The sequence below is a fragment of the Sus scrofa genome, chromosome 9, assembly GCF_054392235.1.
Source record: "Sus scrofa isolate SSC_HxYL_T2T_F1_AM1 chromosome 9, Sscrofa_HxYL_maternal_Yorkshire_Landrace_v2.0, whole genome shotgun sequence".
NCBI lineage: Eukaryota > Metazoa > Chordata > Mammalia > Artiodactyla > Suidae > Sus > Sus scrofa.
In genome coordinates this window covers 136133313-136161134 of record NC_139391.1, presented here as the reverse complement: position 1 = coordinate 136161134, position 27822 = coordinate 136133313, and the positions used below count along the sequence as shown (strand labels likewise).

General features: G+C 47.8%; 1 protein-coding gene across 21 annotated transcripts in view; it reads right to left on the bottom strand.

Annotated features, from left to right (window-relative positions):
• Window positions 1-15304: 15304 nt before the first annotated feature.
• The window catches only part of INTS7 (integrator complex subunit 7), a 95311-nt gene continuing 82793 nt past the window's right edge, over window positions 15305-27822 (bottom strand). For 10 of the 21 annotated variants that reach the window (XR_014816578.1, XR_014816585.1, XR_014816576.1 and 7 more), the window contains one exon: window positions 26045-27497. Coding sequence is in view for 13 of the 21 variants with exons in the window: in XM_084978091.1 (XP_084834217.1) it covers window positions 27210-27497 (288 nt within the window). In the remaining 8 variants the exon portion in view is untranslated. Of the gene's footprint in view, window positions 15450-16153; window positions 17225-17775; window positions 18358-18516; window positions 19043-26044; window positions 27498-27822 lie in introns of those variants that run through there. The other 11 variants (XM_084978086.1, XM_084978090.1, XM_084978093.1 and 8 more) reach the window with 5 other exon arrangements.

The following is a 27822-nucleotide window of genomic DNA, read 5'->3' as shown; positions in this document are numbered from 1 at the left end:
CTTATTTTCATCATTTCTGGATACAGATTGTTAAGAGCTTTATTTTCAATGAGTAGCCTTTCTTTCTTTCCTTCCTTTCTCTTTCTTTCTTTCTCTTTCTTTCCTTCCTACTTTCCTTCCTTCCTTCCTTCCTTCCTTCTTCTTTCTTTCTTTCTTTCTTTCTCCCTCCCTCCCTCCCTCCCTCCCTCTCTCTCTCTCTTTCTTTCTTTCTTTCTTTCCCTCTCTCTCTTTCCTTCCTTCCTTCCTTCCTTTCTTTCTTACTTTCTATGGCCACATGTGTGACATATGGAAGTTCTTGGACTATAGGTCGAACCAGAGCTGCAGCTGCTGGCCTATGCCACAGCCACAGCATCACTGGATCCTTCACACACTGAGTGAGGCCAGGAATCAAACCCGCGTCCACATGGACACCATGTCTGATTCTTGACCCACTGAACCACAACGGGAACTCCTATTTCATGACTCAGACATCTTATCCTGTGTCTAATTTCCTTCTGCCCCCATGATTTACTGTTTTAAATGGTTCTTACCTGTCTTAAAGACAGCAAATGGGCCAGAGATGAGCACTGATCCTAAAGCAGACATCCATAGGCTGCCTGGGACCTAGGACATGGTCTTGCCTGAAGGTATCTTCTTCTTCTTCTTCTTCTTTTTTTTTTTTTTTTTTTTTTTTTGTCTTTTTGCCATTTCCTGGGCCGCTCCTGAGGCATATGGAGGTTCCCAGGCTAGGGATCCAATCGGAGCCGTAGCTGCCAGCCTACGCCAGAGCCACAGCAACGTGGGATCCGAGCCGCATCTGCAACCTACACCACAGCTCACGGCAACGCCGGATCCTTAACCCACTGAGCAAGGGCAGGGGTCGAACCCTCAACCTCATGGTTCCTAGTCGGATTCGTTAACCACTGCGCCATGACGGGAACTCCACATGAAGGTATCTTCTAACCACATTGTCATCTGCTGTGCTTGGTCAACTAGGAAAATCATCTCTGAGAGATTCTGAATGTGAACCATACAGAGAGAGGAACACAAAATGAGGGATGAAAAAAGCAAAAGCTCAGCCACTTTAAAATTAAGTACTTCTGTTCACCAGAAGACCAGCTACACAGGGAAGAGAGAAGCCACAAAATGGGAGAAAATATTTGCAACGTGATGCGATTAATTGTTACATAAAGGAGTTCTTAAACATTAACATGAGATAGACAACCCCAAAGCTCTAACCCAAAGGAAAATTCACAAAAGGAAAAATTCAAGTAGCCAGGGAAATGCACCTGCTGCCTGACTGATGGGAAAAGTGTGACCTCCCTGCGGCCGCTCGGGTTCTTGTTTGCCCTGTTCAGGCAAGTTGGAAAGTGCAGGAATGTGAGGTAATAGATTTTCCCAAGTTCCATCAGGACAGTTAAACTAATGCCTCTGTGGCTATTTGAGTAAAGTCCTCTCCGGGTTATCTCAGCCAAAGGTCAGCCACGTGGACTCTACAGCCCTGTACTGGACTATGCTCCCTGCCTGGAGGTGGCTGCCCCCGGAGAGGAGGAAGGAGGGCAGAAACAGTAAAGGCATCACCATCTGAAAAATTCCCTACAAGAGCCCAAGCACTGCGATGACTCCTCCAAGCTCAGTAAAACAACCCCCCCCCAACACCCCCCCCCCCATGAATCGATCCACAAACACTGTCTGTAAACCCTGGTGCCACTTAGGAGAAGGCAAGTGGGAGGAAGGTCTTTGCTGTACAGTCTTTCAAGCGGACAAGGAAAAAAACAGAGAAAAAATTGACCTAAAAGCAATACAATTAGCGAAGTAAAGCATGGCCTCGCCAGTAGGTTAGTGGGAAGAGACAGGGGGAGAAATGAGTTTGTTTAATATTCCTTCCCTCATTCAGTCCTTTACTTCACAAACATTACTTAAGGTCCAACTCTGTGCCATCCACGGGGATGGGGCCTAGAAGCCCAAAACAAACAGGACACAGACCCTGCCGACGTGGCTAGAAGTGAGAGGCAGGCAGACGAGCTAATGAAAGCCCAGCTATGTCATCGGAGCTGTCATGGACCCGGGTACAAGGGTCAGGGCGATTCCCTCCAGGTGGGGGGTCTGAGGGCAGGAGGAGGCTTTTGAGATGGGGTGGCCAGGTGACGGCTGTGATGAGCGAGGGAGGAGAGCAGGCTCACGGGCTGGTGCCAGGGCAACCGCTGTAATCTTGAAAAGCCAGGCTCCCAAAGCAACTGTTTCTGTGGCCACTGAAACGTAGTAAGCAGCAACTGTATCAAAAAGGTGCATGTTTGAGGCGCATGTGATGATGGGCAACTACTGAACTGGAGGAACAACTTGGACCTGCTGGTGGGAGCTCTGTACCCTCACTGGGGCAGCTGGTTATCACACTGGTGACACCTAATTGGCACAGAAACCTCCTTGATGAGGCAAAGAGCAAGCGGTCCCACCAAGTCTCCTTTTAGGAGGTTTGCTACTCTGGGGAGTTCCCGTTGTGGCTCAGCTGGTTATGAACCCTGGTATCCCTGAGGGGATGTGGGTTTGCTCCCTGGCCTGCATTGCTGTGGCTGTGGTGTAGGCTGGCAGCTGTAGGTCCAATTCGACCCCTAGCCTGGAAACCTCCATATGCTGCAGGTGTGGCCCTAAAAAGCAAAAGATAAAAAAATAAAATTGCCACTCTGGAACAGACAGAAAGGATGGTCCCCATGGATGGACTCTGGAGGTGGACAAACCTAAGTTGGACACCTCATTCCTCATTTAACAGATGGACCAAAGGCTTGTGTTAGTAAGTTATTGGTTGCAAGTAATAAACACTCACGCCAGGATAGGTGAAAAAGTTCAACTGTTAAATTGAACATTAACCATTCAGTTCAACATTAATTGATCCAGGGCTGTCTTCTAACACAAGAGAGCAGGAAGGTATCCAGTCCCAGGAAGGACCACAGCTGGTGGGAGGCCGCCCACCAGGAATCCTGTGGTGCACCCCCCTGCCCCCGTCTCTGCTCTCTCTGGGCACCTGCTTTCTCTGCCTGTCTGGCTGGCTGGCCGTCCCTCCCCATCCCTGCCTCAGCATAGCAGAATATGTCCTTGCTTACATCTTATAGCTCTTACCCCAAGGAAAGCCTGGACTTCTCTTTGGACACAGTTCCAGATGCCTGGGGGATCGGGGAGAGGAGGGCTCTGACTCAGCTGAGGACAGAAGCACAGGGTTCCTGCTCAACAGGTATCTGCTGGGAGCTACCTCTGTGGACAAGAGGCAAGGGTTCTTGTGAGTTGGACAGGCGCCCCCAAGGAGGTCAACAATTACTCATATCTCTGGACCCTGGACGCTGAAGATAAGAGTCAGCGCTTTACCTGGTCGTCGAACAGATTTGATAAGTTAGTGTTTGTAAAGAACGGCCAGGTAGTAGGTCCTGAGGAAAATGGAGGTGATTATAATCATTACATTAGCCAATAAAGCCACCATGTGATCTCTTTTTAGGAAAACCCAGTTTAGGGGGCTGGCATGCAGCCTTCTTTCCTCCACTAAAGCTGTTCGTATTAACATAAGGATGCAGGCCGGCTTCTCTTCTTTGCCTCAGCCACCATGGCTCTCATCTTAGTTACCACGTGCAGCTCCCATCCCCACATCCCCCCAGGTTTCTTTGCTATTACAAATCAATCACTTACTTTTTGGGCCCCTGCCACCCCCGCAGGTCATGGCTGCATTTACGTTTATACGGTGATTATCCACCTTTCTTCTTTATTCAACTTTAAATTTGTAGGCTGACAGACCACATCTAAATATCCAGGACACTGCTGGGCATCTAGTGTTCACTGGATAATATTTGTTGATTCATCATGTTTTCACATCAAGGGCAATATCCTTTTATAGATCCATAAAAGGCATCTCAAGAACTCATTTATTTCGGGCTGCTGCCTTCGGGCAGGCTAAAGTGTAAGCATTCTAAGTAAATGACCCCGTGTTTTATTTCCGCTCTCACGTGGGCGGAGAGTCACACAACCTGGGATTCCGGACTCGGAAGTCACACCTCGGCCTCAGGCAGCTCCTGGAGGCAGGATTCCTGCCCTGAGACCTGGGCGGCTGGTCTCCCCTCGCTCCGGACGCTTATTGCCATCCTAGGAGGCTCACCCCAGCTTTATCCCTTTACAGTTGAGGGAGTTCTTTGTGCGAAGAATCTCCAATCTACTTCTGCGTCAGTTCCATCACATGTTCCTAATCCTGCAGGACCAGGATGAACGCCTTTCTCCCACAGCGGCCGTCCTCACACACAGAAGGAGGGTCGGGTTCCCCCTCCAGGTCCTCTCTGAGCCTCTTCTCTTCCACCCAAGTGTCCTCAAGAGCTTCTCTACAAGGGGTTGTGTACAGATGCTTTGCCTCCCCTTTTGCACCTTGATAGGTTATGTTTCTCTTTGTTCCCTGTCTTAGAGTTTAGAACCCAGCCCATGACACTCTGTGGTCTGACTGCTGAGGGGGGAAGGGGAAAGGGTTAGGACCTGTGTTCTAAATCTAGCTCCTAGGAGTTTTTTTTTTAAATGCTGTGTACATTTTTTTTTTTTTTTTTTTTGGCCATGCCTGCAGCATGCGGAAGTTCCAGAGATTGAACCTGAGCCACAGCAGTGACAACACCAGACCCTTAAATCACTGAGCCACCAGGGAACTCCAGATGCTGTGTAAATTTGAGCAAGGTTTCCGTTTGGGGAGAGAACCATCACAATTTTGTCTCATATTAGCTTCAAAATCATCCTGTATTTTTTCGAAAAAATGGAAATTACTTTTTAAAGAACAAATGTGATATATGTCTATTATGGAAAATTCAGGGAAACAAAAGAGCAAAACATAAAGGGACTAATGACTACATTGTAAACCTTCCCTTTCGCGATAACTATTGCTTACATTTTGGTATATATTCTAGACATCATTTTCTATGCGTAAACACACACACACGCTCGCTGTTACCAAAGTGGGACTACGCATCTTTGGTAAATTAAAGACGGCTGCTAATTCTTTGCTACTTTGTGATGAACATGATAGAAGACAATTTGAGAAAAAGAATATATGACATACATAGGTACATGTATAACTGGGTCACTTTTCTGTACAGCAGACATTGACCAAACATTTTAAATCAACTATAATCTAAAAAACTAAAAAACTTAAAAAAAAAAAAAAAAAAAAAGACAGGTGGTGTCTATTTTCTCTCTCTGCTCCTGGGCTGGGCCTGAGGCTGGTTTTAATCAATAGAACATAGTGGATGTAACAGAGGGTCACTTCCAAGGCTGGGCCTAAAGAGATCTCGGCTTCTGCCTTCATTCCTTGGAAGACTCTGGAGACTCACCACGATGTGAGGGAGCCTAACAGCGACACGGAGAACTGAAGCCTGTGACTGAGAACGCCCAGCACTCCCTCCCAGATGGCAGCTGACACCAGCTATCAGCCCTGCCAGTGAGGTCCTGTGGACCTTCCAATTATGCCAGTGTCCCGGTCAGTACCAAATGATGCAAAATAATCTGCGGAATCATAAGTAATAAAATGTCATTTTTAAGTTTTGGGGGTAGTTTGTTACAACAGCCATTGATAACTGAAATAATTACACAGAATGACAGCAAATGTTTATACAATGTTGTCCATGCACTGAGCATGGCTATAAATTCTTTGTACAGATCTTCATAACGGTACATTTTAGGAAGGGCTCTGTCTGTCAGAGGTGCTAAATGCTGGATACTACCTAAGGGTATTACGATCGATTACTGTTTTTTTTTTTTTTTTTTTCTTTTTTAGGGCTGCACCCACAGCATATGGAGGTTCCCGGGCTGGGGGTCAAATAGGAGCTACCGCTGTCAGCCTAGGCCACAGCCACAGCAAAGTGGGATCCAAGCTGCGTCTGCAACCTACACCACAGCCCATGGCAATGCTGGATCCTTAACTCACTGAGCGAGGCCAGGGATCGAACCTGTGTCCTCATGAATACTAGTTGGGCTCATTACCACTGAGCCACAACGGGAACTTCCTGATTGATCACTTACGGAAAGGGACCTACCCTTATTAGTTAGGCCTCTTATCTGCGGCTCCTCCACAAGGGGTCAAGGCCATGCCCTCCTTGGGGCCCTTTTTGATTGGATCAGAAGCAGAGGACTGCAGGTTGCAGTTCACCTGGTTCCAGAACTGACAAGTTGTCTGACCTTAAAAACAGCGGTAAACTGCGGTCTCCTTGGCTTCCCAGCCTGGCCTTGCCCCAGAGCTGTGGGGCTTGGGTAAGATAAAGCACACAGCATCTCTCTGAGGGATGGAGAGCCCTTTGCACCATGAGGAGTCGGTTTCCCTTCTGCCTTTGCATAGAATCCTCCATGGAGCTTGAAGCTGGAGCAGGCGGGTAGGATGGGGGTTTTGGGGGTGGGACTTGGTGTCTGAGAAGTTTTTTTTTTAAGCTCCACAGGTGCATATGCAAGTGTGGAAACCACTGACAAAGTATAAAAGACACACAGGAGAGGAGAAATCAATTACACTGTTCAGCTAAAAAGAAGTCTTAGATTATCCGCACATTTTAAACTCTGTTTAGAGTTGATAACTAATTGCCTGGCTTTTTCAGGGCATTCAAAATCCTAATCTCAGGCCCTTTTCCTTTTAGGAAAAATGTACATTACCTGAGTGCTATTTATCCACACACACACACACACACACACACACACACACACACCATGAATCATCTCCACTGGCTTCTGTACTGAAGTCAGATTCTAAGTCACGTCTTTTATTCTTTGACCTCTGAGTAATCACTCTGGTGATTACTGTTCTTTCAGGTCCAGGAAAACAATCCGATTAGGCCCTGAAAAATGGATTCACAGTAGCCCAAACCTCCACAAACCACAAACCAGACTGTTAATGTACTGCTCGGGAACATCTGTTCAAGTCCTGGTTCTCCTTTTTGTTTATTATTTATTTATTTGCGTGGTTTTTTTTCTTTTTTTTTTTAAGGGCAGCACCTGTAGCATATGGCGGTTCCCAGGCTAGGGGTCGAATCGGAGCTATAGTTGCCGACCTATACCACAGCCACAGCCAACGCCAGATTCAAGCTGCGTCTTTGACCTACAGCACAGCTCACGGCAACGCCAGATCCTTAACCCACTGATCAAGGCCAGGGATCGAACCCTCAACCTCATGGATGCTAGTCTGGTTCGTTACCGCTGAGCCATGATGGGAACTCCTGGTTCTCCTTTCTAAATGATGCAGTGACCTTGAGCAAATGCTCCATCTCTAGGGCTCCGAGTTGACCATGACCACCTGATCATCACCCTTTACAAGGCACTCTTTCCCCCCTTGTAGCAGTTCTCTCTGGAACGCCCATGGGGTGTAATCAAAACTCGCCGTGGTGGACTTAACGTGAAAGAAGTTCGAGAAACGGGTAGAAGGAGAAGCAAGGAGACACCAAGGTGGCTGCTCCTCTCAGGTCCGTCCAGCATCTCCTGACCCTCTTCTGGGGACAGAGCCTCCTCCCTGGGGAACGGCTCCTTCCTCCTTATGGCTCTGGGCTGCAGATCAGAGCGCCCTGGCTCGTTCCTCTGGGGCCACAGGGGTGTACATACGACCCCAGCTTCACCATAACAACAGCCTACGCACCGCAGCAATTTGGTCTGGGGAGTCATCCAAAGGCTAATCAAAAACAAAAACACCCCCCAAAAAGGGGATTTTTCCCAATAAAGCTGGGCAAAACTCTCCTTTCTAGCCAAGTTGCTATACAGCTATGACACCAGAGCTGCCACATGAGAAGGCTGGGGGGCGGTGGCCACCGTCCAGGGACGAGGCTGAGAGACAAAGGTGGAAACAAGGAAAGAGCAGGTTTTCATGGTGACACGTTCCCTCCAACTGTTCCAGAAAATATTCCTTGGATTCTCTGAACGTCCTCAAGACAGCTCTCTCACGCTACTCTGGCCTCTGATTCACTTTCACACTCTTTCCCACTCTCCAGTCCAATCACGAGACTGCGGCCGGCAAGTGGCCTGGAGATTTAACAGACTGGCATCCAGCTGAGGCAAATGCCGGGATGTCCTGCCCAGACTCTCCCACTCCCGACTTCCATTGAGGAAATGTCATGAGAGAAGGAAAGAAACACCCTCAGAGAGAACTTAATGGGCATTGTGTGTTGCCTACAGGGGATGCCAAATAAATATTGTAAAAATGAAATATCATAGGAAAAACCACTCTGTGGGAACATTATCAGGGATAGTTTAAAAAGCAGCATGGTATATTCTGTTGGCCCACTGAAAGCTGCATGCATGAGTTTGAAATTCCCACTGATTATGACCCACCTCAAAAACAATAACAGAAAAAAGAAATTTCCACTGAGATGGGCTCAAGGTCTCTTCCAGCTCTGCAATATCGGGCGAAGGCCAGAGCTACCAATCCTAACGTGGCCGTTGCACAACGTGTGGCCTTTGCTGAGTCAGTGGCTCTCTCTAGGCTCTGGCTGGTCTACATGGATCAATGAAGTAAACAGAGAGATTAAGAAATCAGAGTCTCTCAGGCTTGGAAGCAACGTGAGACGTTATCCTCAATTCAGGAAGCTGACCCTGGCTCATCTCCATCTAAGCCCTCTGGCTTTGCCTGATCCCTCCCCCAGCCAGGGCCCTGCGGCAGCGTAGCCCTGTCCCATCACGGCAGAGGCTGCAGATGGTGGCTCAGGCCTTTGTTGGGACTCTGTCCAAGAGTTGGGACAAGTGTCCAAGGGCAGACTTTTCTTCATCCAGAATTAGGCAACCTTGGAGTTCCTGCTGTGGTGCAATGGGTTAAGAATCCATTGCAGTGGCTCGGGTTGCTGCTGAGGCGAAGGTTTGATCTCAGCCCAGGGCAGTGAGTTAAGGATCTGGTGTTGCCGAAGCTGTAGCTCAGATTCAGTCTCTGACCCAGGGACTTCTGTTGACCCCGGGTGCAGCCAAAAAAAAAAATATATATATAATAATAATAATAATAATTAGGCATTAGGCACTCTAAATTTTAAAAAGGATATGCTGCCCAGCTTGACATGAGACACAAATAGTAGGCGAGTACTGGGAGAAACAGGAACGTGCAAGAGGGAGAATAATGTATTACAAACAAGAATAAAACAAGTAGCCGCTGGTACAGGCATCTGGCACATGCTACACATTTTATAGCCGTATTGACATTTTTTTTTTTTTTTGTCTTTTGTCTTTTGTCTTTTTGTTGTTGTTGTTGTTGTTGCTATTTCTTGGGCTGCTCCCGCGGCATATGGAGGTTCCCAGGCTAGGGGTCGAATTGGAGCTGTAGCCACCGGCCTACGCCAGAGCCACAGCAACGCGGGATCCGAGCCGCGTCTGCAACCTACACCACAGCTCACGGCAATGCCGGATCCTTAACCCGCTGAGCAAGGGCAGGGACCGAACCCGCAACCTCATGGTTCCTAGTCGGATTCGTTAACCACTGAGCCACCAGGGGAACTCCCGTATTGACATTTAATTCTCGCAACAGCTCTGGGTTTTCTCCAACTTACCAAAAAGGGACTCGGAGTTCCTGTTGTGGCTCAGCGGAAATGAAACTGATTAGTAACCATGAGGATGCAGGTTTGATCCCTGGCCTCGCTCAGTGGGTTAAGGATCCGGCATTGCTGTGAGCTGTGGTGTAGGTTGCAGATGTGGCTCGGATCTGGCATTGCTGTGGCTGTGGCGTAGGCCGGGGGCTACACCTCCAATTCGACCCCTAGCCTGGGAACCTCCACATGTCTCGGGGGCGGACCTAAAAAGACAAAAAAAAAAAAAAAAATACAAATAAGGGACTTGAGATCAGTGATCTCCAGTAATGTGCCTTGAGCTGCAAAACTGACTAAGTGGCCGCCTTGGGCTGCCAGACGCTTTAAGGTGACCCTGACCTCTGCTCTCGTTCCACCAAGAACCCTCTGCTGCTATACTCATCTCAAGGTCATGCTTGATGTGAGGGCCTTTCCCAGTTTTCTGAGTAGAAGGAAATTAGAAGCCAACACGTTATATCATGATATCATCATACCGTACGTCATTTCATGTCATATCACCGTATCTACCACGTCACATCACACCAGTGCTCGGTTGGGTAAATTTATGATTGAACAGCACAGTTTTAGGCCGGTCATGCAGGCTTAGTCATTCTCACCCCTTCCTTTCATCCTCTACATACATCCTCTAGCTGTTTAGCTCCTCTGGGTACCTGGACTGTGTGAATTCTGCCAGGCCCCTGAAATCAAGGTCAGATGCCCCAACCAGGTAAACCAGGTAAGCAGCGGCCTCTACTTGAAGTCGGTTTGACAGCTTTATTTGGTTCTGTTACCCATCACATCTGTCCTTAGAACCTTCTGGAGCACCGTGGGCAGCCAGCGAAGCCTGACTGCAGCCTAGATTGGAACAGGGCTCGCCCTCATCAGTTAGTGGCAGAGCTGGTCCCAGAGGCCAAGTTCCCTGACTCCTTTGGCTGTTTAAAGATTTCTCCCGCACACACAGGATGCACTTTCACCTATGGAGTGCCGACAGAGTAGGGGTGGGGGCTTTAGCCACCCCCTCTTCACCTCTACCAGCATCCCATCCCCACACACATTCACCTCTTTCCATGTCATGCAGAGCTGTTGTTTTCCCAGTTCAGACAAAGTCCCAGGCACACATGGCAAGTGGGTCCCCAAACCCACCCCTTTCAACCATTGAAGGCCCTCTACCTTATGCATAGAGACTCTGGAGCCACTGGCACACATGCCTGTCTCTTCCAGAAGACTGTAGCTCCTGCCCCAAAGCAGGAAACAACCCCTTCACCCCCATCAGATGCCCCCAGAGTGTTACGGAGGCCCTGCATAGTGCAATCTCACAATGAGCATGTGTTCCTGGGCCTGGTGCTGGTGTGACGCTACGCTCAGTCCCATTGAGGAAACACGTCTGATGGAAACAGGTATTTCTTCCATATTATCGATAACACAGGCCAGAAGTTAAAAGATATGAAATTTTACCTTTTTCTGCTTTGTGTCACTTTGCTGCTGTACATCAAGGATCCTACTTTAAAATTTTTTTTATTTTTGGTCGCCCCATGGCATATGGAGCTCCCAGGCCAGGGATCAGATCCAAGCCGCAGCCACAAACTAAGTGGCAGCTGTGGCAACACTGGATCCTTAACCCACTGTGCTGGGCCAGGGATCGAACCTGAAGCCCAGTGCTCCCAAGACACTGCCTGCCGTTCCAGGTGCACCACAGCGGGAGCTCTAAGGACTGCGACTTTAGATTGCGGGCTCTTCAAGCAAAGTGACCATGTGTCAGCATCTAGTTTCACTCCATGTTTCCTGAGGGACTTGGAATCTGGAATCCTATGTGGATCCTTATGGGACCTAACATAAGAGAAACACACGGCATCTGAAAAAGCGACCAAGAAATGCAACTTACAATCACTGAACAGCAAGTGACGACATGATGCTTTTCACTATCAGAGCGAACTAAACCACAGGGAAGCTACCACACCTTCAAAATATGAAGGTGATCACTAGTCACCTCCAAGCCTTCTGCTTTTCATGTTTCGGTGCCTTAAAGACACTTATGAGAAAGGCCGAGTCCAGGGGAGACAATGCACATGTGACTGAAGTAAATGGTACCGTGCTGAATATTTAGAACCTGCAAAGAGAGTCGACCTTAAAAGTTCTGATCTCCAGGAGAAAATTGTGGTGATGGATGTTAACTTATTGTGGTGATCATGTCACAGTATATTCCCACATCAAATCATTAGGTTATACACCTGAAACTACCATAACGTCATCAATTGTGTCTTAACGCTTTTTTAAAAAGGAAAGGCTGGTCCACACACTTCAGAACTGCTGCGGACACAGAGCGGGTAATCGGTTCAGCCGCCCTTCTCCGGGAAGAGCGCCCCCTCCCCGAGACCCCCTCAAACACAGATGCCACCACCCCACATGCAGTGGTTCCAGGGAGCCGTGTTAATACTGTGACCTGCCCAGATTGGACCGACCAGATTTTTTTCTCCCAGGAATTCGGAATACAGAGACACAAAGAAAGGGGGTTTTCAGGTCAGTAATGGAAGCCCCTGGAGGAGACGTCTATACCGCCTGCTGCTTCAGACCCGAGATTGGCGCCAGCAAGTCCCCCTTTGGGAGCCAGCCCAACACTGAAAACAACATAAAAATAAATAAATAAATTTAAAAAAAGAAATAACTAGACTTTCTATTAAACAGCAGCAACAACAACAACACACACACACACACACACACACACAGGAAATCAAACATCTTGCTAGTTCTCAGGAATAAATATATAGAGTTTGGAGGTGAATGAATCTCTCCTGCCAGCTGCTCTCTGCACCTTCCGGCTTTCTTCACAGCCTGCATTTCACTCCATACCTCAAGCATGAGGGGCTCATGGAGGACAACGAGGGGCCTTAGGCAACTCTGTTATTTCTAGAAGCCTTACCAATCATTAACCTTCCTCTGGCACTCAAGGGATGTGATGAAGTTGGATTAAATTTGATTGACTCTACGGAGCTCCCTCGTGACTCAGCAGGTTAAGAATCCAACTAATATCCATGCGTATGTGGGGTTGATCCCTGACCTTGCTCAGGCGGTTAAGGAGCTGGCAGCTGCAGCTCTGATTCAACCCCTCGCCTGGGAACTTTCACATGCCACAGGTGCGGGGCCCTAAAAAGAAAGGAAAACTCTTTGGATTGACTCTACTGACAAAAATAATGATGTTGCACGTTTCTGGGGTCAACGATATTAAAACTATACTCACATTTCATCACTTAGCTTTCTTTGTATCCAGATGTTACACTACGATTTAGGAAACAGAGCCATCAGGTAAGTACGTGTGCTTTGAGGGAAAAAAAAAAAAGAAAAAAAAAGATCAAGGGGAAATTCCTGGGGAGCGTTTTGGTGCCCTTCCTCTGCCCTCTGGGGCTGTGCCCTCTCTAGGACTCCCAGTGGTAAACGGTACTGTATTGAATATTTAGAAGCTGCAAACAGAGGTGATCTTAAAAGTTCTGATCGCCAGAAAAAAAATTGTAACTATGTGTCTTCAGGCACAGCTAGGAGAGGGGCAGAGGGGGGTTTGTGGGTCCCGGAGCAGACTCTCCAGGGCCCAGCTGACATTGGGAGCTTTAGAATCAGACCCCTCTAGCTTTGGAGACAGAGCGTTGAGAGGCTCCGGGAAGAACTGACCATGCGCTGGGGTCAGACACCTTGACTGAAGCTGGTGAGGGTGCAGGATGCCAGCTCGACCCTGATGAACGTTCATGGGCAGGCAGCCTCTGGTCTGAGGGATGGTAAGTGCCCTGCATCGGCCCCGAAAAGCATTTGTAAAGGACCGGGTGGTGGTCATGGCACGATGGGGAACACGTAGAATCCACAGGGACCCAGAGTCTGGGAGCACCGGCTGTGGACAACTGCCCCGAGCTCCCCAGGCAGTGTCCTTGCCCCCGGGGTGGCCTCAGCTGGTAAACGCTTGGGACGCAGCTGAAGCTCTTGGACATTAAAACCCCTTCCCGGCTGGAGTAACCTCAGGTGATAGCTGGACGAAAGCGAGGCAGGTGAACCCAGAGAACTTAAAAACTTTTTTTTTTTTTTTTTTTTTTTGTCTTTTTGCCATTTCTTGGGCCACTCCCGTGGCGTATGGAGGTTCCCAGGCTAGGGGTCGAATCGGAGCTGTAGCCGCCAGCCTACACCACAGCCACAGCAACGCGGGATCCGAGCCATGTCTGTGACCTACACCACAGCTCACAGCAACACCGGATGCTTAACCCACTGAGCAAGGCCAGGGATCGAACCTGCAACCTCATGGATCTTACTTGGATTTGTTAACCACTGAGCCACGATGGGAACTCCTTAAAACATTTTTTAATAAGCCAGTACTTGCTGTGCTAAATACTTGCACCATGTACACAAGCCTTACATGGGGGCTTCCATTTGTGTTCTAGGATCTCAGTAATAAGAAAATACACCCTTAAATTTTTTTCCATGCCTATCACATATCTTGGAAAGTTACCAGATGGGGTGAATTTTTTTCCCCTACTCCAGGCCTATTAGAAAAAAAATAAAACTTTTGATTAGTTTCATACATACAACCATTTAGAAAGAGTCCTCATTAATATTTTGACAGACTTCTCAAACTCTTACTTACGCACCTATCCATGAAAATACATAGTTTTAAAAATGATATCATACCACACTGTTACCTAAATTTTCTCTTTTAAATTCAAGACTATATTGTGAGCCTTTTTTGTGTGTGTGTCTTTTTAGGGCCGCACCCATGGCATATGGAGGTTCCCAGGTTAGGGGTCCAATCAGAGCTGTTTCTACTGGCCTACAGCAATGCCAGATCCAAGCCACATCTGTGACCTACACCACGGCTCACGGCAATGCTGGATCCTTAACCCACTGAGCTATACTGTGAGCTTTTGTACAGCAAAGGAAACCATAAACAAAATGAAAACACAACCTATGGAAAGAGAAAAAATGTTTTCAAATGATGCAACAACAAAGGGGTAATTCCAAAAATACACAAAGAGCTCACACAATTTAATATTAAAAAAACCCCAACCCCAATCAAAAAATGGGCAGAAGGCCTAAATAAACATTTCTCCAAAGAAGACAGATAGCCAACAGGAACATAAAAATATGCAAAACATTGGTAATTATTAAAGTAAGTCAAAACTACAATGAGGTATTACCTCATACCTGTCAGAGTGGCTATCACTAAAAAATCTATAAATGATAAATTCTGGAGAGGGTATGGAGAAAAGGGAGCCCTCCTACACTGTTCAGTAGGAATGTAAGTTGGTGCAGCCACTACGGAAAATAGTATGGAGAGTCCTTAAATAACTAAAAATAGAGTTACCATATGATCCAGCAATCCTACTCCTGGGCATATACCCAGAAAAGATTAAAACTCTAACTTGAAATGATATATGCACCCCAATTTTCACTATTTAACAATAGCCAAGACATGGAAGCAGCCTGAGTGTCCATCAGCAGATGAATGGATAAAGAAGACGTGGTATATCTATACAATGGAATGTTAGTCATGAAAAGAATGAAATAATGCCATTTGCAGCAACATGGATGGACCATGCCATACTAAGAATACCATACTAAGGGAAATAAGTCAGACAAAGACAAAAACTAAATGATACCACCTATATGTGGAAACTAAAACATAATACAAAGGAATTTATTTATAAAACGGAACTAGATTTACAGACATGGAAAACAAATTTATGGTTACCAAAGTGGGAACGATTCAACCCCTAGCCTGGGAACCTCCATATACCACGGGGGCAGCCCAAAAAAGACAAAAAAAAAAAAAAAAAAAAGAATTCAGGCTTCTCTTACACTAAAGGGGGAGGGAGCAAAGCCAAATTTTTCCTGGTCCTTGTCAGCCTCCTGAGGGGGTAGGTTCATTTCTTTCTGCCTATAGTCATTCACAGGTGAGCCTGGTCAGGATGTTTCCTGTGAGCCAAACAAAGATATTTCATTTATTTTTATTTTGTATTTTTAGGGCCGCACCTGTGGCACATGGAAGTTCCCAGGCTAGGGGTCCAATCAGAGCTGTCGCTGCTGGCCTATGCCACAGCCATAGCAATGCTGGATCCAAGCCGGATCTTTGACCTACACCACAGCTCACGGCAAAGCCAGGTCCTTAACCCACTGAGCAAGGCCAGGGATCGAACCCGAATCCTCGTGGATCCTAGTCGGGTTCGCTTACTGCTGAGTCACGAAGGGAACTCCCTGATGAGAACTTTTAAGATCTACTCTCTTAGCAGCTTTCAAACACACAGCACAGTGTCATTAACTATAGTCACCATGCTGCACACGACAGCCCCATGACTTATTCTCTCCTAATCCCCTTCACCCATTCCCCACCCCCACCCCCGCCCCCAGCAACCACTGATATGTTCTCTGAGTGTGTGTGTTTTAAGCTTCCACATATAAGTAAGATCAAATAGTATTTGTCCTTCTCGGACTTATTTCACTTAACAGAATGCTTAGCATAATGTTCTTTTCATCTGATAGTTTGATTTATGGTGCTTTGTTCATTACTTAAAATTTTTAAACATTTGTGCAATCAGAGCCTCCATTCTTTATCTGGGTAGAGTCCACCCTTCCTACTGTTGGAGCCATGCTTGATCTTACTTTCCACTCCAGAGGACCGGTTTGTTCAGGTGACTTTATTTTTTATAGATACTGGACATCTGGCTGGTTTTCTGAAGCTGCTGACCGGGAATGGCAGGTCAAGGGGTGAGTCAGCTGCTGTTTCTGCCGTGCAGATTTTAGAAGCAAAAGCGGCTATGACATTTCCATTGTCTGGAGACCTGTCTTCATCACGCAGAGAATGAACCATGAACCAAGCTGTGCTGAGGCCAATTCTTTGCTTCTTATGCAAGGGATGAGGACGTAATGGCCCTTCTCCCCAGAACCCAGAGAAGAGTCTGGGCTCATTCCAGCAGGGACATTTCACCAAAGTGAGAACACCTGAGGGACAAAACCAGCTGCCAACCGGAACCAAATGACGTCTCCAGCAGTGGCCTGGCAAGAGCTCCCCTCCCACAGGGGTTGTTGGGAAAAAGCTCAGGCTTTTACAATCTTCAAGCCCTGTTCCGAGGAGCTTTTGTGGTTTAAATCAATGTGCTTCTGGGAATAAGTGCCCTTATTATTCCTAGTTCACATTATTTGCCCTGCTCTTATACCACTGTGACATAATACCCTTTGTGCAGCTGTACAATAACAGTCCTTCCAGGAACCTCTAAGAGCTTTCTAATCAGGACCCACGACCACAGGGTAGAGGGAGAAGCGGAAGACCAGAGACGGGGATGACGAAGCTCCACCTCGGTCACAAAGGAGCCCAGCCCAGGTCTGCATCCTGCTGGAGGCTGCAGGGTCTGGGCTTAGCCACTCGTCCAGGAAGGACACCACTGCAGCCGTGGCTGCAGGACTGTCAGGCTGCCCCAGTGCTGGGCCCTTGGCAGTGCTGCTTAGGGTCACCTAAGCAGTGGAGGTAGTGAGTTAAGGACTAGAAATGTCCAGCACTGGTTGGGCAACAGCTCTTGAGTTTACAATCCATTCTCATTTCTCGGGACCAGAAACTGTATTAAGGCTAGATAATGTGAACAGAATTTTGCATTAAATAATTAGACTTGATTGATGACCTGCTATGTGCCAGGCACTGTGCTGAAGAGCAGGAATGCAGAGAGGAACTCCCAGTCCTTCTGTTGGATGTTCACTGTCTAGAGAGAAGAAGAGACAGCTATGTAAGCAGGGAGATATGGGAGCAGAGAGCAGACAGAAGGCGAGGGTAGCACCCGGCGCTGCGGGGCTTGCAGAAAAACCTTGGAGAGGAGGACTTTCAACCTGGGTAAGTCTTCAGAGATGGACTGAGCTTGCTAGGCAGAACCATGGCGAAAAGCGTGCCACGGGCTGAATGCCAAGCGCTCACAAAGGCCTGGGCATGTGCAATGCACTGGGGTTCTGGGAATGATGAGAATGTCAACCTGTCTAAAGCAGCAGCCATGCTTATCACCCCGTTCCTTGTCTCCTCTATTTTTATAGCCAAAACACTCTCCTTTTTTTATTCTCAGTATCTTGTTTTGGATGTTAAAAACACTGAACATTGTTTTGCTTTGTCTTTACATTATTGCTTTAATGTGCCACTACGTTGGGCACCGTCGATGCCTCTGACTGGCCAAAGACCACGTATTGGGGGAATGTCTACCAGAAAAGCAGAGATGACTATTTCACTGCATTATGAGGACACAGGGCAGCTCAGGGAGCCTTGGGCAGGATTTTGGCCAGGCCGTGTTTTTTTATTGTTTAGCAAAAAACATGATCTTGGATGATTCCCCAGGTTACCTGTCACAAGTCCAGCCACCCAGAGGGGAGGTCTGGGGTCCAAAGCCTGTGGGGTAGAAGCTGTAGAGGACCAGCAGATGGAGGACGGGAGGCAAGGGGAAGACCTGAGCTGGTCGCAGTCTGACCGATGCCCCGCTGAGGAGTGAAAGTGGGGAGCAGCGCTCGCTCTCCGGGTCTGATCTGCAGCTGGCTCTGGCGTCGGGCTAGATCGCAGCGCTGAGAATCCAAGGCTGCCCTGACTTCTCCTTGCCTTTCTCTCTCGGCACTTTCCGTGGCCCAGGCCACCTCCCTTGGGCCTTCTGGGCAGCACTTTGTATACTGCTCCATCCGTGAGAAGAACAACAGTGGACCCCTCAGGTCTCACTGCGGTGCAACCGGAGCATCTCAGCACGGTGGCACCTGGACAAATATGGATCAGGCTGACGTATGTGACAACCAGCCACCACAGCTTCCCAAGAGCAGGGACTCTGCCTGCTGCAGGACTTTGCACACCACAGGTCCACAGTCAGTCCTGGAAAAAGGAGGGAGGAGCGAAGGAGGGAGGAAGGTGGGGAGAGGCAACAGTGAAACCCACGCCACCCAAAGCAGCGGCACACGCCACCTGTGACCGAGAGAGGCTGGCGCTGGAGGACAAGGGTGGGGGTGGCACAGAAAAAGACAGATGAACGTCTTTTTTTTTTTGTTTTTTGTTTTTTTTTAATTACTTTCTTTAGAGTCTAGGCTCCACATCCTCCTGCCTCAGACCTCAGATCAGAGCCTGGGCGGCACTCCAGGCCCCTGCTGGGCCTCTGCAGCGCCAGGGGGCCATGCCCCCAACGTTACACCACCTGCAGCTGAGAAACAACGGGAAGCCTTTCCTCCACCTCTTGTCTCCGAGGGGGACACTGAGTCAGCAGGCAGACCAGTGGGGGCTGCTCCATGCAGGGGTGTGAACAGGCGGGAGCCTGGAGAATAGTCACGGCGGGGGGTGGGGGGTGCCACAGGGGAGGGAGCTCTCTGTTCTCATTAGCTGGACAAGGTCGCATTAGCCACTATGTGTCACCTTCACGCGGATCCCGAGGGCCAGGCAGCCCAATTGCTTCACACCAGACGGAACAGGATCCAGGCCGTGGAGGGCCCTTGACTGTGCCTGGCTGGAGAATCTGAACTTGGAAGGATGGACGGGGGTTTCGGTGATGGAGAAGAGAATTCAGGTGCTGGGAAAATACAAAGAAGGTCATGCGGGTGAGAGGGTACGAATGTTCATAGGATGCCCGGGCAGCTAGTTTCATTACAGATGGGGATACACACGAGCTGTGGCCAGAGGTGAGGCCTGGCTGCCAGGCCGGAGTCTCATCGTGGGGGGTCTTAAGCGCTATACTGAAGAAGTTGGGCTGTAGAAGACTCCGGATGGGAATAAAGGGATCAGACCAGAGGAGCGAACTGGGAAGCAGCGGAAGGAAGGATTACTCAGAGGAGGCCGCCAAGGGCAGCAGGGAGGCCAGGAAGTGAAAGCGAGATTCCAGTTAGACCTCAGGAAGTTGTGAGCCCAGGTAGTGAGACCCGGCGGGGAGGAAACGCCCTGAGAGACAAAAAAGTCCGCCTTTGTCAAAAAGTAGGCCAGCTCCCCTTCCTGCCTAGACACACATCTCATCCAAACCCACACAGACGCCCTGAGGAGGTGAGAACCCGCTTCCCGCCCTCCCCTCTCAGCTGTCGGGCCAGCCCCCACCCATCTCTGTTCCCCTGATCCCTTTCTGGACAGCGGCCAGAGGCATTTGCTCTCAGGACAGAAAGAGTCACGAGGGGGTTATTTATATGTGCAGCAGACCTGAGCCCTCTTCTGGAGGGCACGTGCCCGGGAGGGAGCCGGCCACAGCTCCTCTCCCAGGCAAAAGCCTCGCTGGCGCCCACTGCCTGCAAGAGATCCTGCTGATGGAACCTGGGCCAAGAGGCCAGCCAGTCCGTCCTCCAGTCTCCAGCGAGGCTGTTGGCAAACACACCCCTGCGGTTGGACAGAAGAGACCACTCAGTGCAGATTCTCCTCCTGTCGTATTTAATTATTTCCATAGGCCCTCAAGTTCTTTATACCCAACCTAAATGTCTTACTGCAATGCGAAGTCTCCCTGCTTCATGTTCTGTGTTTGGGGGAGGCGGCGAACTCGCCAAAACCTTGCACAGGGAAGTGTGGGGCAGGTGATCCGCCAGGTAGGAAGTATATCCATTGAATCATGGGGCTTGGTTCAAGAGATCGAATGGCAAGGACTAACTCTGGATATAAGCGCATTTATCTTGCAGTTGCTAAATAACTCAGAATGACAGAGAAGCCTGGGTTGGCTCAGGGCGCTGGTGACACATCTTCAATTTTTTTTCCCTTTCCCCCAGAGCTCAAGGCTGACAGGGAAGCCTGATGGATATAAATGTCCTGCTCCCACAGGAAGAAACAAAAGACAACAAAAACAAATTCCCCTGCGTCTAAGAAATTTTCATCCCTTTAAGGCCTCAAACCCGGAACAGCCTCCTCTTCCTCAGCAGAGATGACCGGAAACACATCACTGTTGTATCAGGCTGGCATTTCTTTTCCCGCTGTTCTCTGGCCACTCCACCAGACGTGGAAGGCAACCAACGTGGTGGGCCTGGCAGTAGTCGAATTCGTGCGGGTATTATTACTTGAGTCTTCACCGCTCTGCAACTGGCAGGTATTAGCCCCATCTCACAGATAAAGCAGCCAAGACTCACAAAGATGCTATGAGAAGAAACAGGCTCAGAGCATAGCCGGGGGGCTGACATGGGGCGTGGGACCGTGGAGGGAGCTCTGTGTTCCCATTAAGAGGCCATGGTAACTTTAGCCACCAGTTGTCCACATCCAGGCCAACCCTGGGGGTCAGGCAGCAGGACCGCACACAAGACTGCATTTCTGCTGACCACTGAGGGAGACAGAGCGTCCTATCTGGTTGGGTCCCTGCTGGGTCTGGAGAGACAGATGCATTTTTCAACGTGGTGCAGCTGCGGGTCAGGGGAGACTGCATTGTGATTAAAGCGACTTGCCTGTGACAGGGTTTGGGGGCGCTTTCCTTCCCCTCAAGCATGGAGCACTGAAGCGGGAGGCTGAGACTGCTGTCAGGAGTTTAGGGGGATGGAAGGAAAGGCTGAGTGAACTGAGAAGACGGCTGGAGACCAAAGGAGCTTCCCCACGGCCACACAGGAGACGGCAGTCACCCTGACTGCCGTGTCCTGTCCAAATGCATTCCGCTCCCCTCTCCCTGGAGAAAAGGATCAACCACCGAGGAAGCTCAGGCTCCCTTGGCATAATCAAGGCCAGGTGGCTGTCCCACAGCCTTCTCTGCCACCGTCTGTGCAAAAAAAAAAAAAAAAAAAAAAGGAGCAGCATGGCCGTGAACCCAGGGAGCCTGTCCATTGTTGTATTGCTAGCTCCTGAGAGTCGGTATGTATTCAACAACATCTGATAAATACATTTTAAACGGGCATCTGTTTTCAAAATGGTTGGTGTCCGTTTTGGCTGTGCCTTTTGCAGAGATCTGGGAATGCTGTCCCAGACGATACACTCCAGCTCAGACATGTGGACAGATGTTGCTGGCTGAGCTGCAGTGCCCGGGATGTCGGCTGAGCGACCCTGGTCAGCTGCACGGGAGGCGGTGCTGGGGACAGACCTGCGGGCCCTCTCCTGTGTCGAGGGCCCTCAAGGAGATGCACGTCCTCCCTGAGAGAGACAATTCCAGGCTAAGAGGCTCCTGATCATCCTGGGGGACCCTGTAACAACGACGGAGGCTAGATCCGATCTCGCTTAACTGATTCTGTGATTACAGTTATTTCTCCCTAATGCTCAGACACCTCAGAATGGGACACTGAGGGGTTCACGTCTGCCAACGGCCAGGCCAGAAACAGCAGTCGTTTCTGCAACATGAGACCGTGTTTAATTCCGAGTGTAAGCTCCCATCTTCTCCAGACTAAATACTGACTTTACACTTTAGGTGTATCTTTTTTTCCAAATGCTCTTTGGCGCCTCTCTGGCTTTCAAGTGGTAAGCACCCAACTGTCTCTGATGAAGTCAAAAGGAGGCTCTCTGAGGAGGAAGGGACACTGCAGTCCAAGGCTGCAACGGGAGAGGATGCCAAATGATGGCCGGTTTTCTAATTACCTAAGAGCCTGTCCTGTGACATATTAGCGGAGGTGCTATTAGAATTTCAGAAATGGCATCTTTTGTGTTCTGTAAACGGCTTTAATGGAGCCCTCTCCATGTCCTCTAAAAGAGAGCTCACCTGCTCAGCTGCACAGGGGAGGGGGCTGCAGGGAGGTGGCAAAATGAGACTACAAGCTGCTCAGGAGCTCTGTCAGTTTCCTTCCTCCTTTGCTTTCATCTGCTTCTCCTGTCGTGTGTGTGCATGTGCGCGTGTGACCCTCCTAATCACAGGATGTCTGCCTTTACTGGGGTGGGGAGGCAATGGTGGGAGACACGAGTGCCAGCGATTCACCACCACGGTGCTCATCGCCTCAGGGTGAGATGACACAGAAACAGCATCTTTGGCCTGGCTGCTTCCAACCGGGGGGCGGGGGTGGGGGTGGGGGTGGAAATTGAGGCAGCCCCGCCTTTCACGTCCACAGTCTTGGAAACAGGAGGAGGAAACATTAACACCTTCTCATAATTCCTCCATCTAACTCAGTTCTATTTGAGGTGCACGGTCCTCTATTCTATCAAAAGACAAACAAGCTTCATCAAAATCCACAAAATCTCCCAAGAAAACTAAAAGGTGACGTAGAGAATATTTCTCCTCTGCTGACAATCTGATTTTCTTTAACTCCTTCGGACTTTTGAGGGTATCGGGTGGATGTTCATCTTCCTGATTGTTCTATTTCATTTGGCATCATCTCACTTTTATATTTCTACTAAAGAAATTATCTGGAAACAACAATAAAAATAATTCTGGCCCCAGCCTGCCAGCAAAGGATCACAAAAGCCAGACCTGTAGTCATGATATATAAGGAAGACAATCTCCAAACTCATCTCATCAGATCTCAATTTTTAGCCAGACCTAAAAAATAAGCAAAGAGGACAATTACTGCACACCAAACCTGGCTGGGCAGGAGACAACTGTGCAGGGAGGTCAGCAAGAGAGCAGGAAGATACAGGAAAAGAGAGTGACCAGAAAATGTTTTGTCAACTGCAGTAGATTTGGAAAAAAAAAAAAAAAAAAAAAAGGAAATTTAGAACATGTAGCATTCTTCACTACAATGTGAAAATCACCAGCTCCAGATCTTGGTATATTAAAGAAAAACACATGATTTACAGTTTAAATCTCAGTAATAATTAAAAATTAAATTGTTCATAGGATGAGTACTTTAGACCGGAAGATGCCAAAGGACAGTGGCCTAACACAGTCAAGCCAATAGAACACAGAGAACCTGTGGAAAGTTTTTGCGTCCTTGGGCAGGAGATGAAAAAGGCCACAACCTCCTGGAGTGCTGTTGGTAGGGGCTCTAAGCCAATTCACCAGACGTTCGGCCTTCTCAGTACATCCCGTCATACTTTTAATGCGGGTGACAGATAAAGGCTTAATCCAAGGGTGCATCACACAAAGAACAGGCCCGGGTGGTTGAGCAACACAGGACTGGATTATCAGCAGCAAAGCAAACACAATGCCTTCCTCGCCACCTCCACTCTTCCAAGTGAAAAGTTTGGTGTGCCAAAGCATTCCGATGCAGACACATCCAGAAACCTACTCAAGGACTATCTGGGTCCTAAGGCGGTGGGGACCCTTATTTCTTCATTTCTTACTCTGGCACTGTCCCATTCTATAGGCAGTTGCCACATGAGGCTATTTAAGTTTAACTGAATGACAAGTAGTAAGATTCAGTTACACGACGATTATCTTCGATACTCCACAGCTCCGTGGAGCTAGGGGCTGTATTGTGTAGGGCAGACTTAGAATATCTCCATCATCACAGAAAGTTCTGTTGGACAGCGCTGCAGATACTCTGCACACCAGGTTGCAGGGCCCTCTTATTCTCAATATCTGCAGCCAGATACTGGCACAGAAAGATTAAGCGAACTATCCAAGGATTCACGGCAAGTGAGTCCCATAAATAGAACTTAAGTGGACACCTCTGGGACCCTAGACTGAGGATCTTGTTTGTTCTTCCTGAACCCTATCTCAATGCGAAACATGACCAAGAGCCTCCAGTTGCAAAAGACCTGCTACGTGGTTGGTCTGACCAGAAAGGTCACATTACGAGATCTCTTAGTTATGTCAGACTATAATAGACCTTTAATCTCTAGTTCGTAAATATACTATTGCCATCACCTCTGAGGACAATCAGTATTTTCGTGATGTTCTTTGTACATCTGTCTTCAAAAAAATATGTATATTTTTGGTTGCACCCATGGCATGGCTAAGTTCCCTGGCCAGGGGTTGAACCTGCACCACCACAGCCACCTGAACCACAGCAGTGACAATGCTGCATGCTTAACTTGCTAGGCCACCAGGGAATTCCTGTCTTTAAAGACTTCAGTTAAATAGTGTTTAAAGTACTGCGGTGGACAGAAATTTGTTCAGCTCAACATTAAGTGATGTTCTTACTTAACGTACCCAAATTGAGTATGAGAAAGACAGCTTATACGTGTTTCTAGCAAAGAAAAGGTAACTTCTATTAAAGTTAAATAAATATAATGCTAAGATTAAGAATTCATCTAACACTGTGACAGACAGTATTAGCGAGGATAATGACAGTAATACTAGTAAGAGCGAACACTTAGGTTTTTCTGCTTACTACGTGCCCTTCTAAGTGCTTTATACATGTATTAATGCTTTGTCAATTCACTTAATCCTCACACCTAACCCGTGACGTGCTATCATGCATCCTGATTTTGCAAATCAGGAAACTGAGGCATGGAGAGATTACATAGCTTGTCTAAGGTCACAAAGTTAGGAAGACTTAGGGTTTGGAACTGGACTGTAAGGCTCTAGAAGTTTGGGCTCTCAGCTGCCAGGATGTCCCTTAAAGTCCCCCGAACACAGAAAAATCAGTCCTGTCTTCCTGGAATTGATCAGCCAGTGGCCGGGACTGCCCGTGTTTCTGAAGTCGGGGAAGATGTGCATCATTAGCAGGTGTACCTTTCTTTCCTGCACGGTTCCTTGAGTGTATGTCCTTTCTCGTCATTCATTAATGCAGTGCTGAAATCATAAACACAGCTCCCCCCACTCAAATAACTGTTTCATCGTCGGTGCCTAAAACACAGCAGGTATTGTATCAAACACAAAATCTGAGAGTTCTAATTCTGGAGCTAAGGGATATACTTAAGTAAAATAGCCTTTTTTTGCTTCACAGAGTTACTTTTTACTCCAAACTACATGGATTTGTTTTTATGTTAATAATTCCTTTCCTCCTTGTGCCAGGGACCCTACAGTGCACGTAAGAGTTGCTAACTACAGCTACCAAAAGCCTTGCCTTTCAAGAACATAAAACAGGGGAAGGTCTCAAAGGGTATTGGTAGTTGACAAAATTTGCTTCTTTTCTGGAGAATTCTGCCTTGTAACAGTACGAGAAATCTGAAATTAACACTGTAAAATTTCATTCCGGAAATAGCCACTTTAAAAACAAGATTTTTCCCAATTTATGAAAGAATCTTTTTTCCCTTTTTGTCTTTACTCTTTCAGTCACCTGACTACAAAAACTCTAGCTTCGAGTCAGGAGGTCCCATCAAATCCAGACCTTTCATGGACAAGGAAACGGAAGTCTAAAGAGATGAAGGGACGTGTCAGGTCACAGCACTACATCCTCAGAGCCCAGGCGGAACCTAGGCTTTCAGGTTCAGCTGGTTCCACACCTGGTGGGGGGGCAAGGGGTCCTGCACACGTGCCCCACGCCACCCTGGCAGTTCTCCCTGAGGCTCTCGTTCCCAGATGCTGTCACACTGTGTGCGCTGAGCACATCGGGACTGCGTCTAAGGACGTCGTTCACAGTGGACGCTGAAGGTTCACACACACTTTGTGGCCATGTCCCTGCCACTGGCGGTAGAAGTGCTGTGCTGCCACAACAGCTCACGAAGCCAAGAGATCTCAGAGGGACCCGAGTTGCCCACCAACCACTTCCAACCCTAGCAGCCACATTACTCACACACACACACACACATTCATTTTTTCTCTTTAAACTCTATCCCTCCTTTGAGCCCATGTCAACTTTAAACAGAAAAAGACAAAACGAACAAAGAAATTGAGAGATTTATTTAAAAAGAAAACTTCCAGGGCAATGTGCCCGCCTCACCTTGGGAGCTGCTTCCAGCTCAAGTGCCCACATCATCAGGGTCTGTAATCCTGTGACCCCGGTGTTTAGAAATCATGATCCCAAAGCACCGAGGGATCCCAAATCAAGAAGTTAAACTCTATCTAGGATACTGTGTTAAGACAAGAAAGTGGATTATTATCATATTTTTAATGGTTTTCAACCAGTATTGAAATAGGAAAAAAAAGGGGTTTTCTGGCAAAACCAGAAAACTTCCATTCCCTGAGCATCCCAGCTAACTGAGGTTGTGTCATAGAGAGACTGCTGTTTCTAGACAATCAAGTTTAGCATTACCTAACTTGCCAAGAACCTAAACCAATCAAAGGAAAAGATCTGCCCTCCTAACCTGAAACGTGAGGATAGGAAATGTGAGCGATTTTCTTTTCACTCTTAGAAACAGTAAAAAAGTCTCTATTACATATCATCATACACGTCATTAGAAAAAAAACAAACTGTTGATTTCCAATCTTATGTAATTGTTAGCTGCTCTTTGGGTCAATTAAATAGTAAAACAATAAATTAAGATTGCATTAGCAGAGAACAGGAAAATGGGTGAAATGATACAACAGGATGGTTCAAGTCTGCCAGACTCCATGCTCTCGTAATCCGTACGACTGGATGTTTCAGGGGGTGCTTTCGCGTCATCTTCTACCACCCTTCTAGGGAACGGCTCAAAGCCCAGCTCAGAATGAGAGGTCTAGGTCAGGCAGCAAGTGATGTATTTTAGTAGAAAAGCAGTCAAATTTACTAATTCAATGATCCCAATATGTGACTTTTTCATGAGGAAAAAGAAAAGGCTCAACAACAGTAAAAGCAATAATAACAAAACAACGTAAGTGTTAAACATGAGAGGAAGGACTTGGTTTTAAGAAGGAATACGGAAAAAAAAAAAAAATCTGATTAGGAACCCAATTATTTCTCAAACTAAATTTTTAAGGAAAAGTTTCTTTCAGAAGGTTGTATTACAGAAACCAATGAATAAATGGACGCTCTAGTCTAACTTCCATGTCTTAATCCAAGAAAAAGCAAACTATTTTTGCTAAGCTGATCCACCCCTGCAAAGTCTGTACTGCGTTTGCTGTGTGGCTAAAACCGAGTGTAGGCATTTCGTTGTTGCTGTTGTTGTAACGGCTGCTGGGCTTGCTGCTGCTGTAGGCGAATCTGCTGGGAATATGGGTCTTCCAGGGATTTTACAAATATGGTCGTCCTGGGGCCAGTCTTCCATACGATACCATTGGCGTCTTTCACCGAAGATTCCACTGTAATGTTGTGTGTACCAAGGACAGCAAAGTTCAACAGAAACTGAGTACTGAAGTAGTCATTGTGAGGTTCAACCCTCTGCTCCATCTCATTTGTCATATTGTCAATGGGTATCTGGAACGAAAGGACTGTTAAATAGTAACAGCAAACATGTACTGCGGGCATACAGTGCCAGGCCCTGTTGTAAGTGCTGGGTTAAGCCTTGCAAACTGCGGGGAGCCGAGGCGGTGCAAGGACTCAAAAAAAAAAGGGCCCTGCCTGATGGCAGAAAAACCTAAAGGCAAGTTCCTAACCAAGGAAGGGAGCTCACCTGAACAGTACAAGCCGAAGGTGGGCCTCTGGTCAGGATGAGAGCCCGCCTGCACGCGGTACAAGCCGAGGGCAGGCCTCAAGTTACACAGCTCCCATTTTGATGCTGATGGGGAGGAATTGGGGCTTT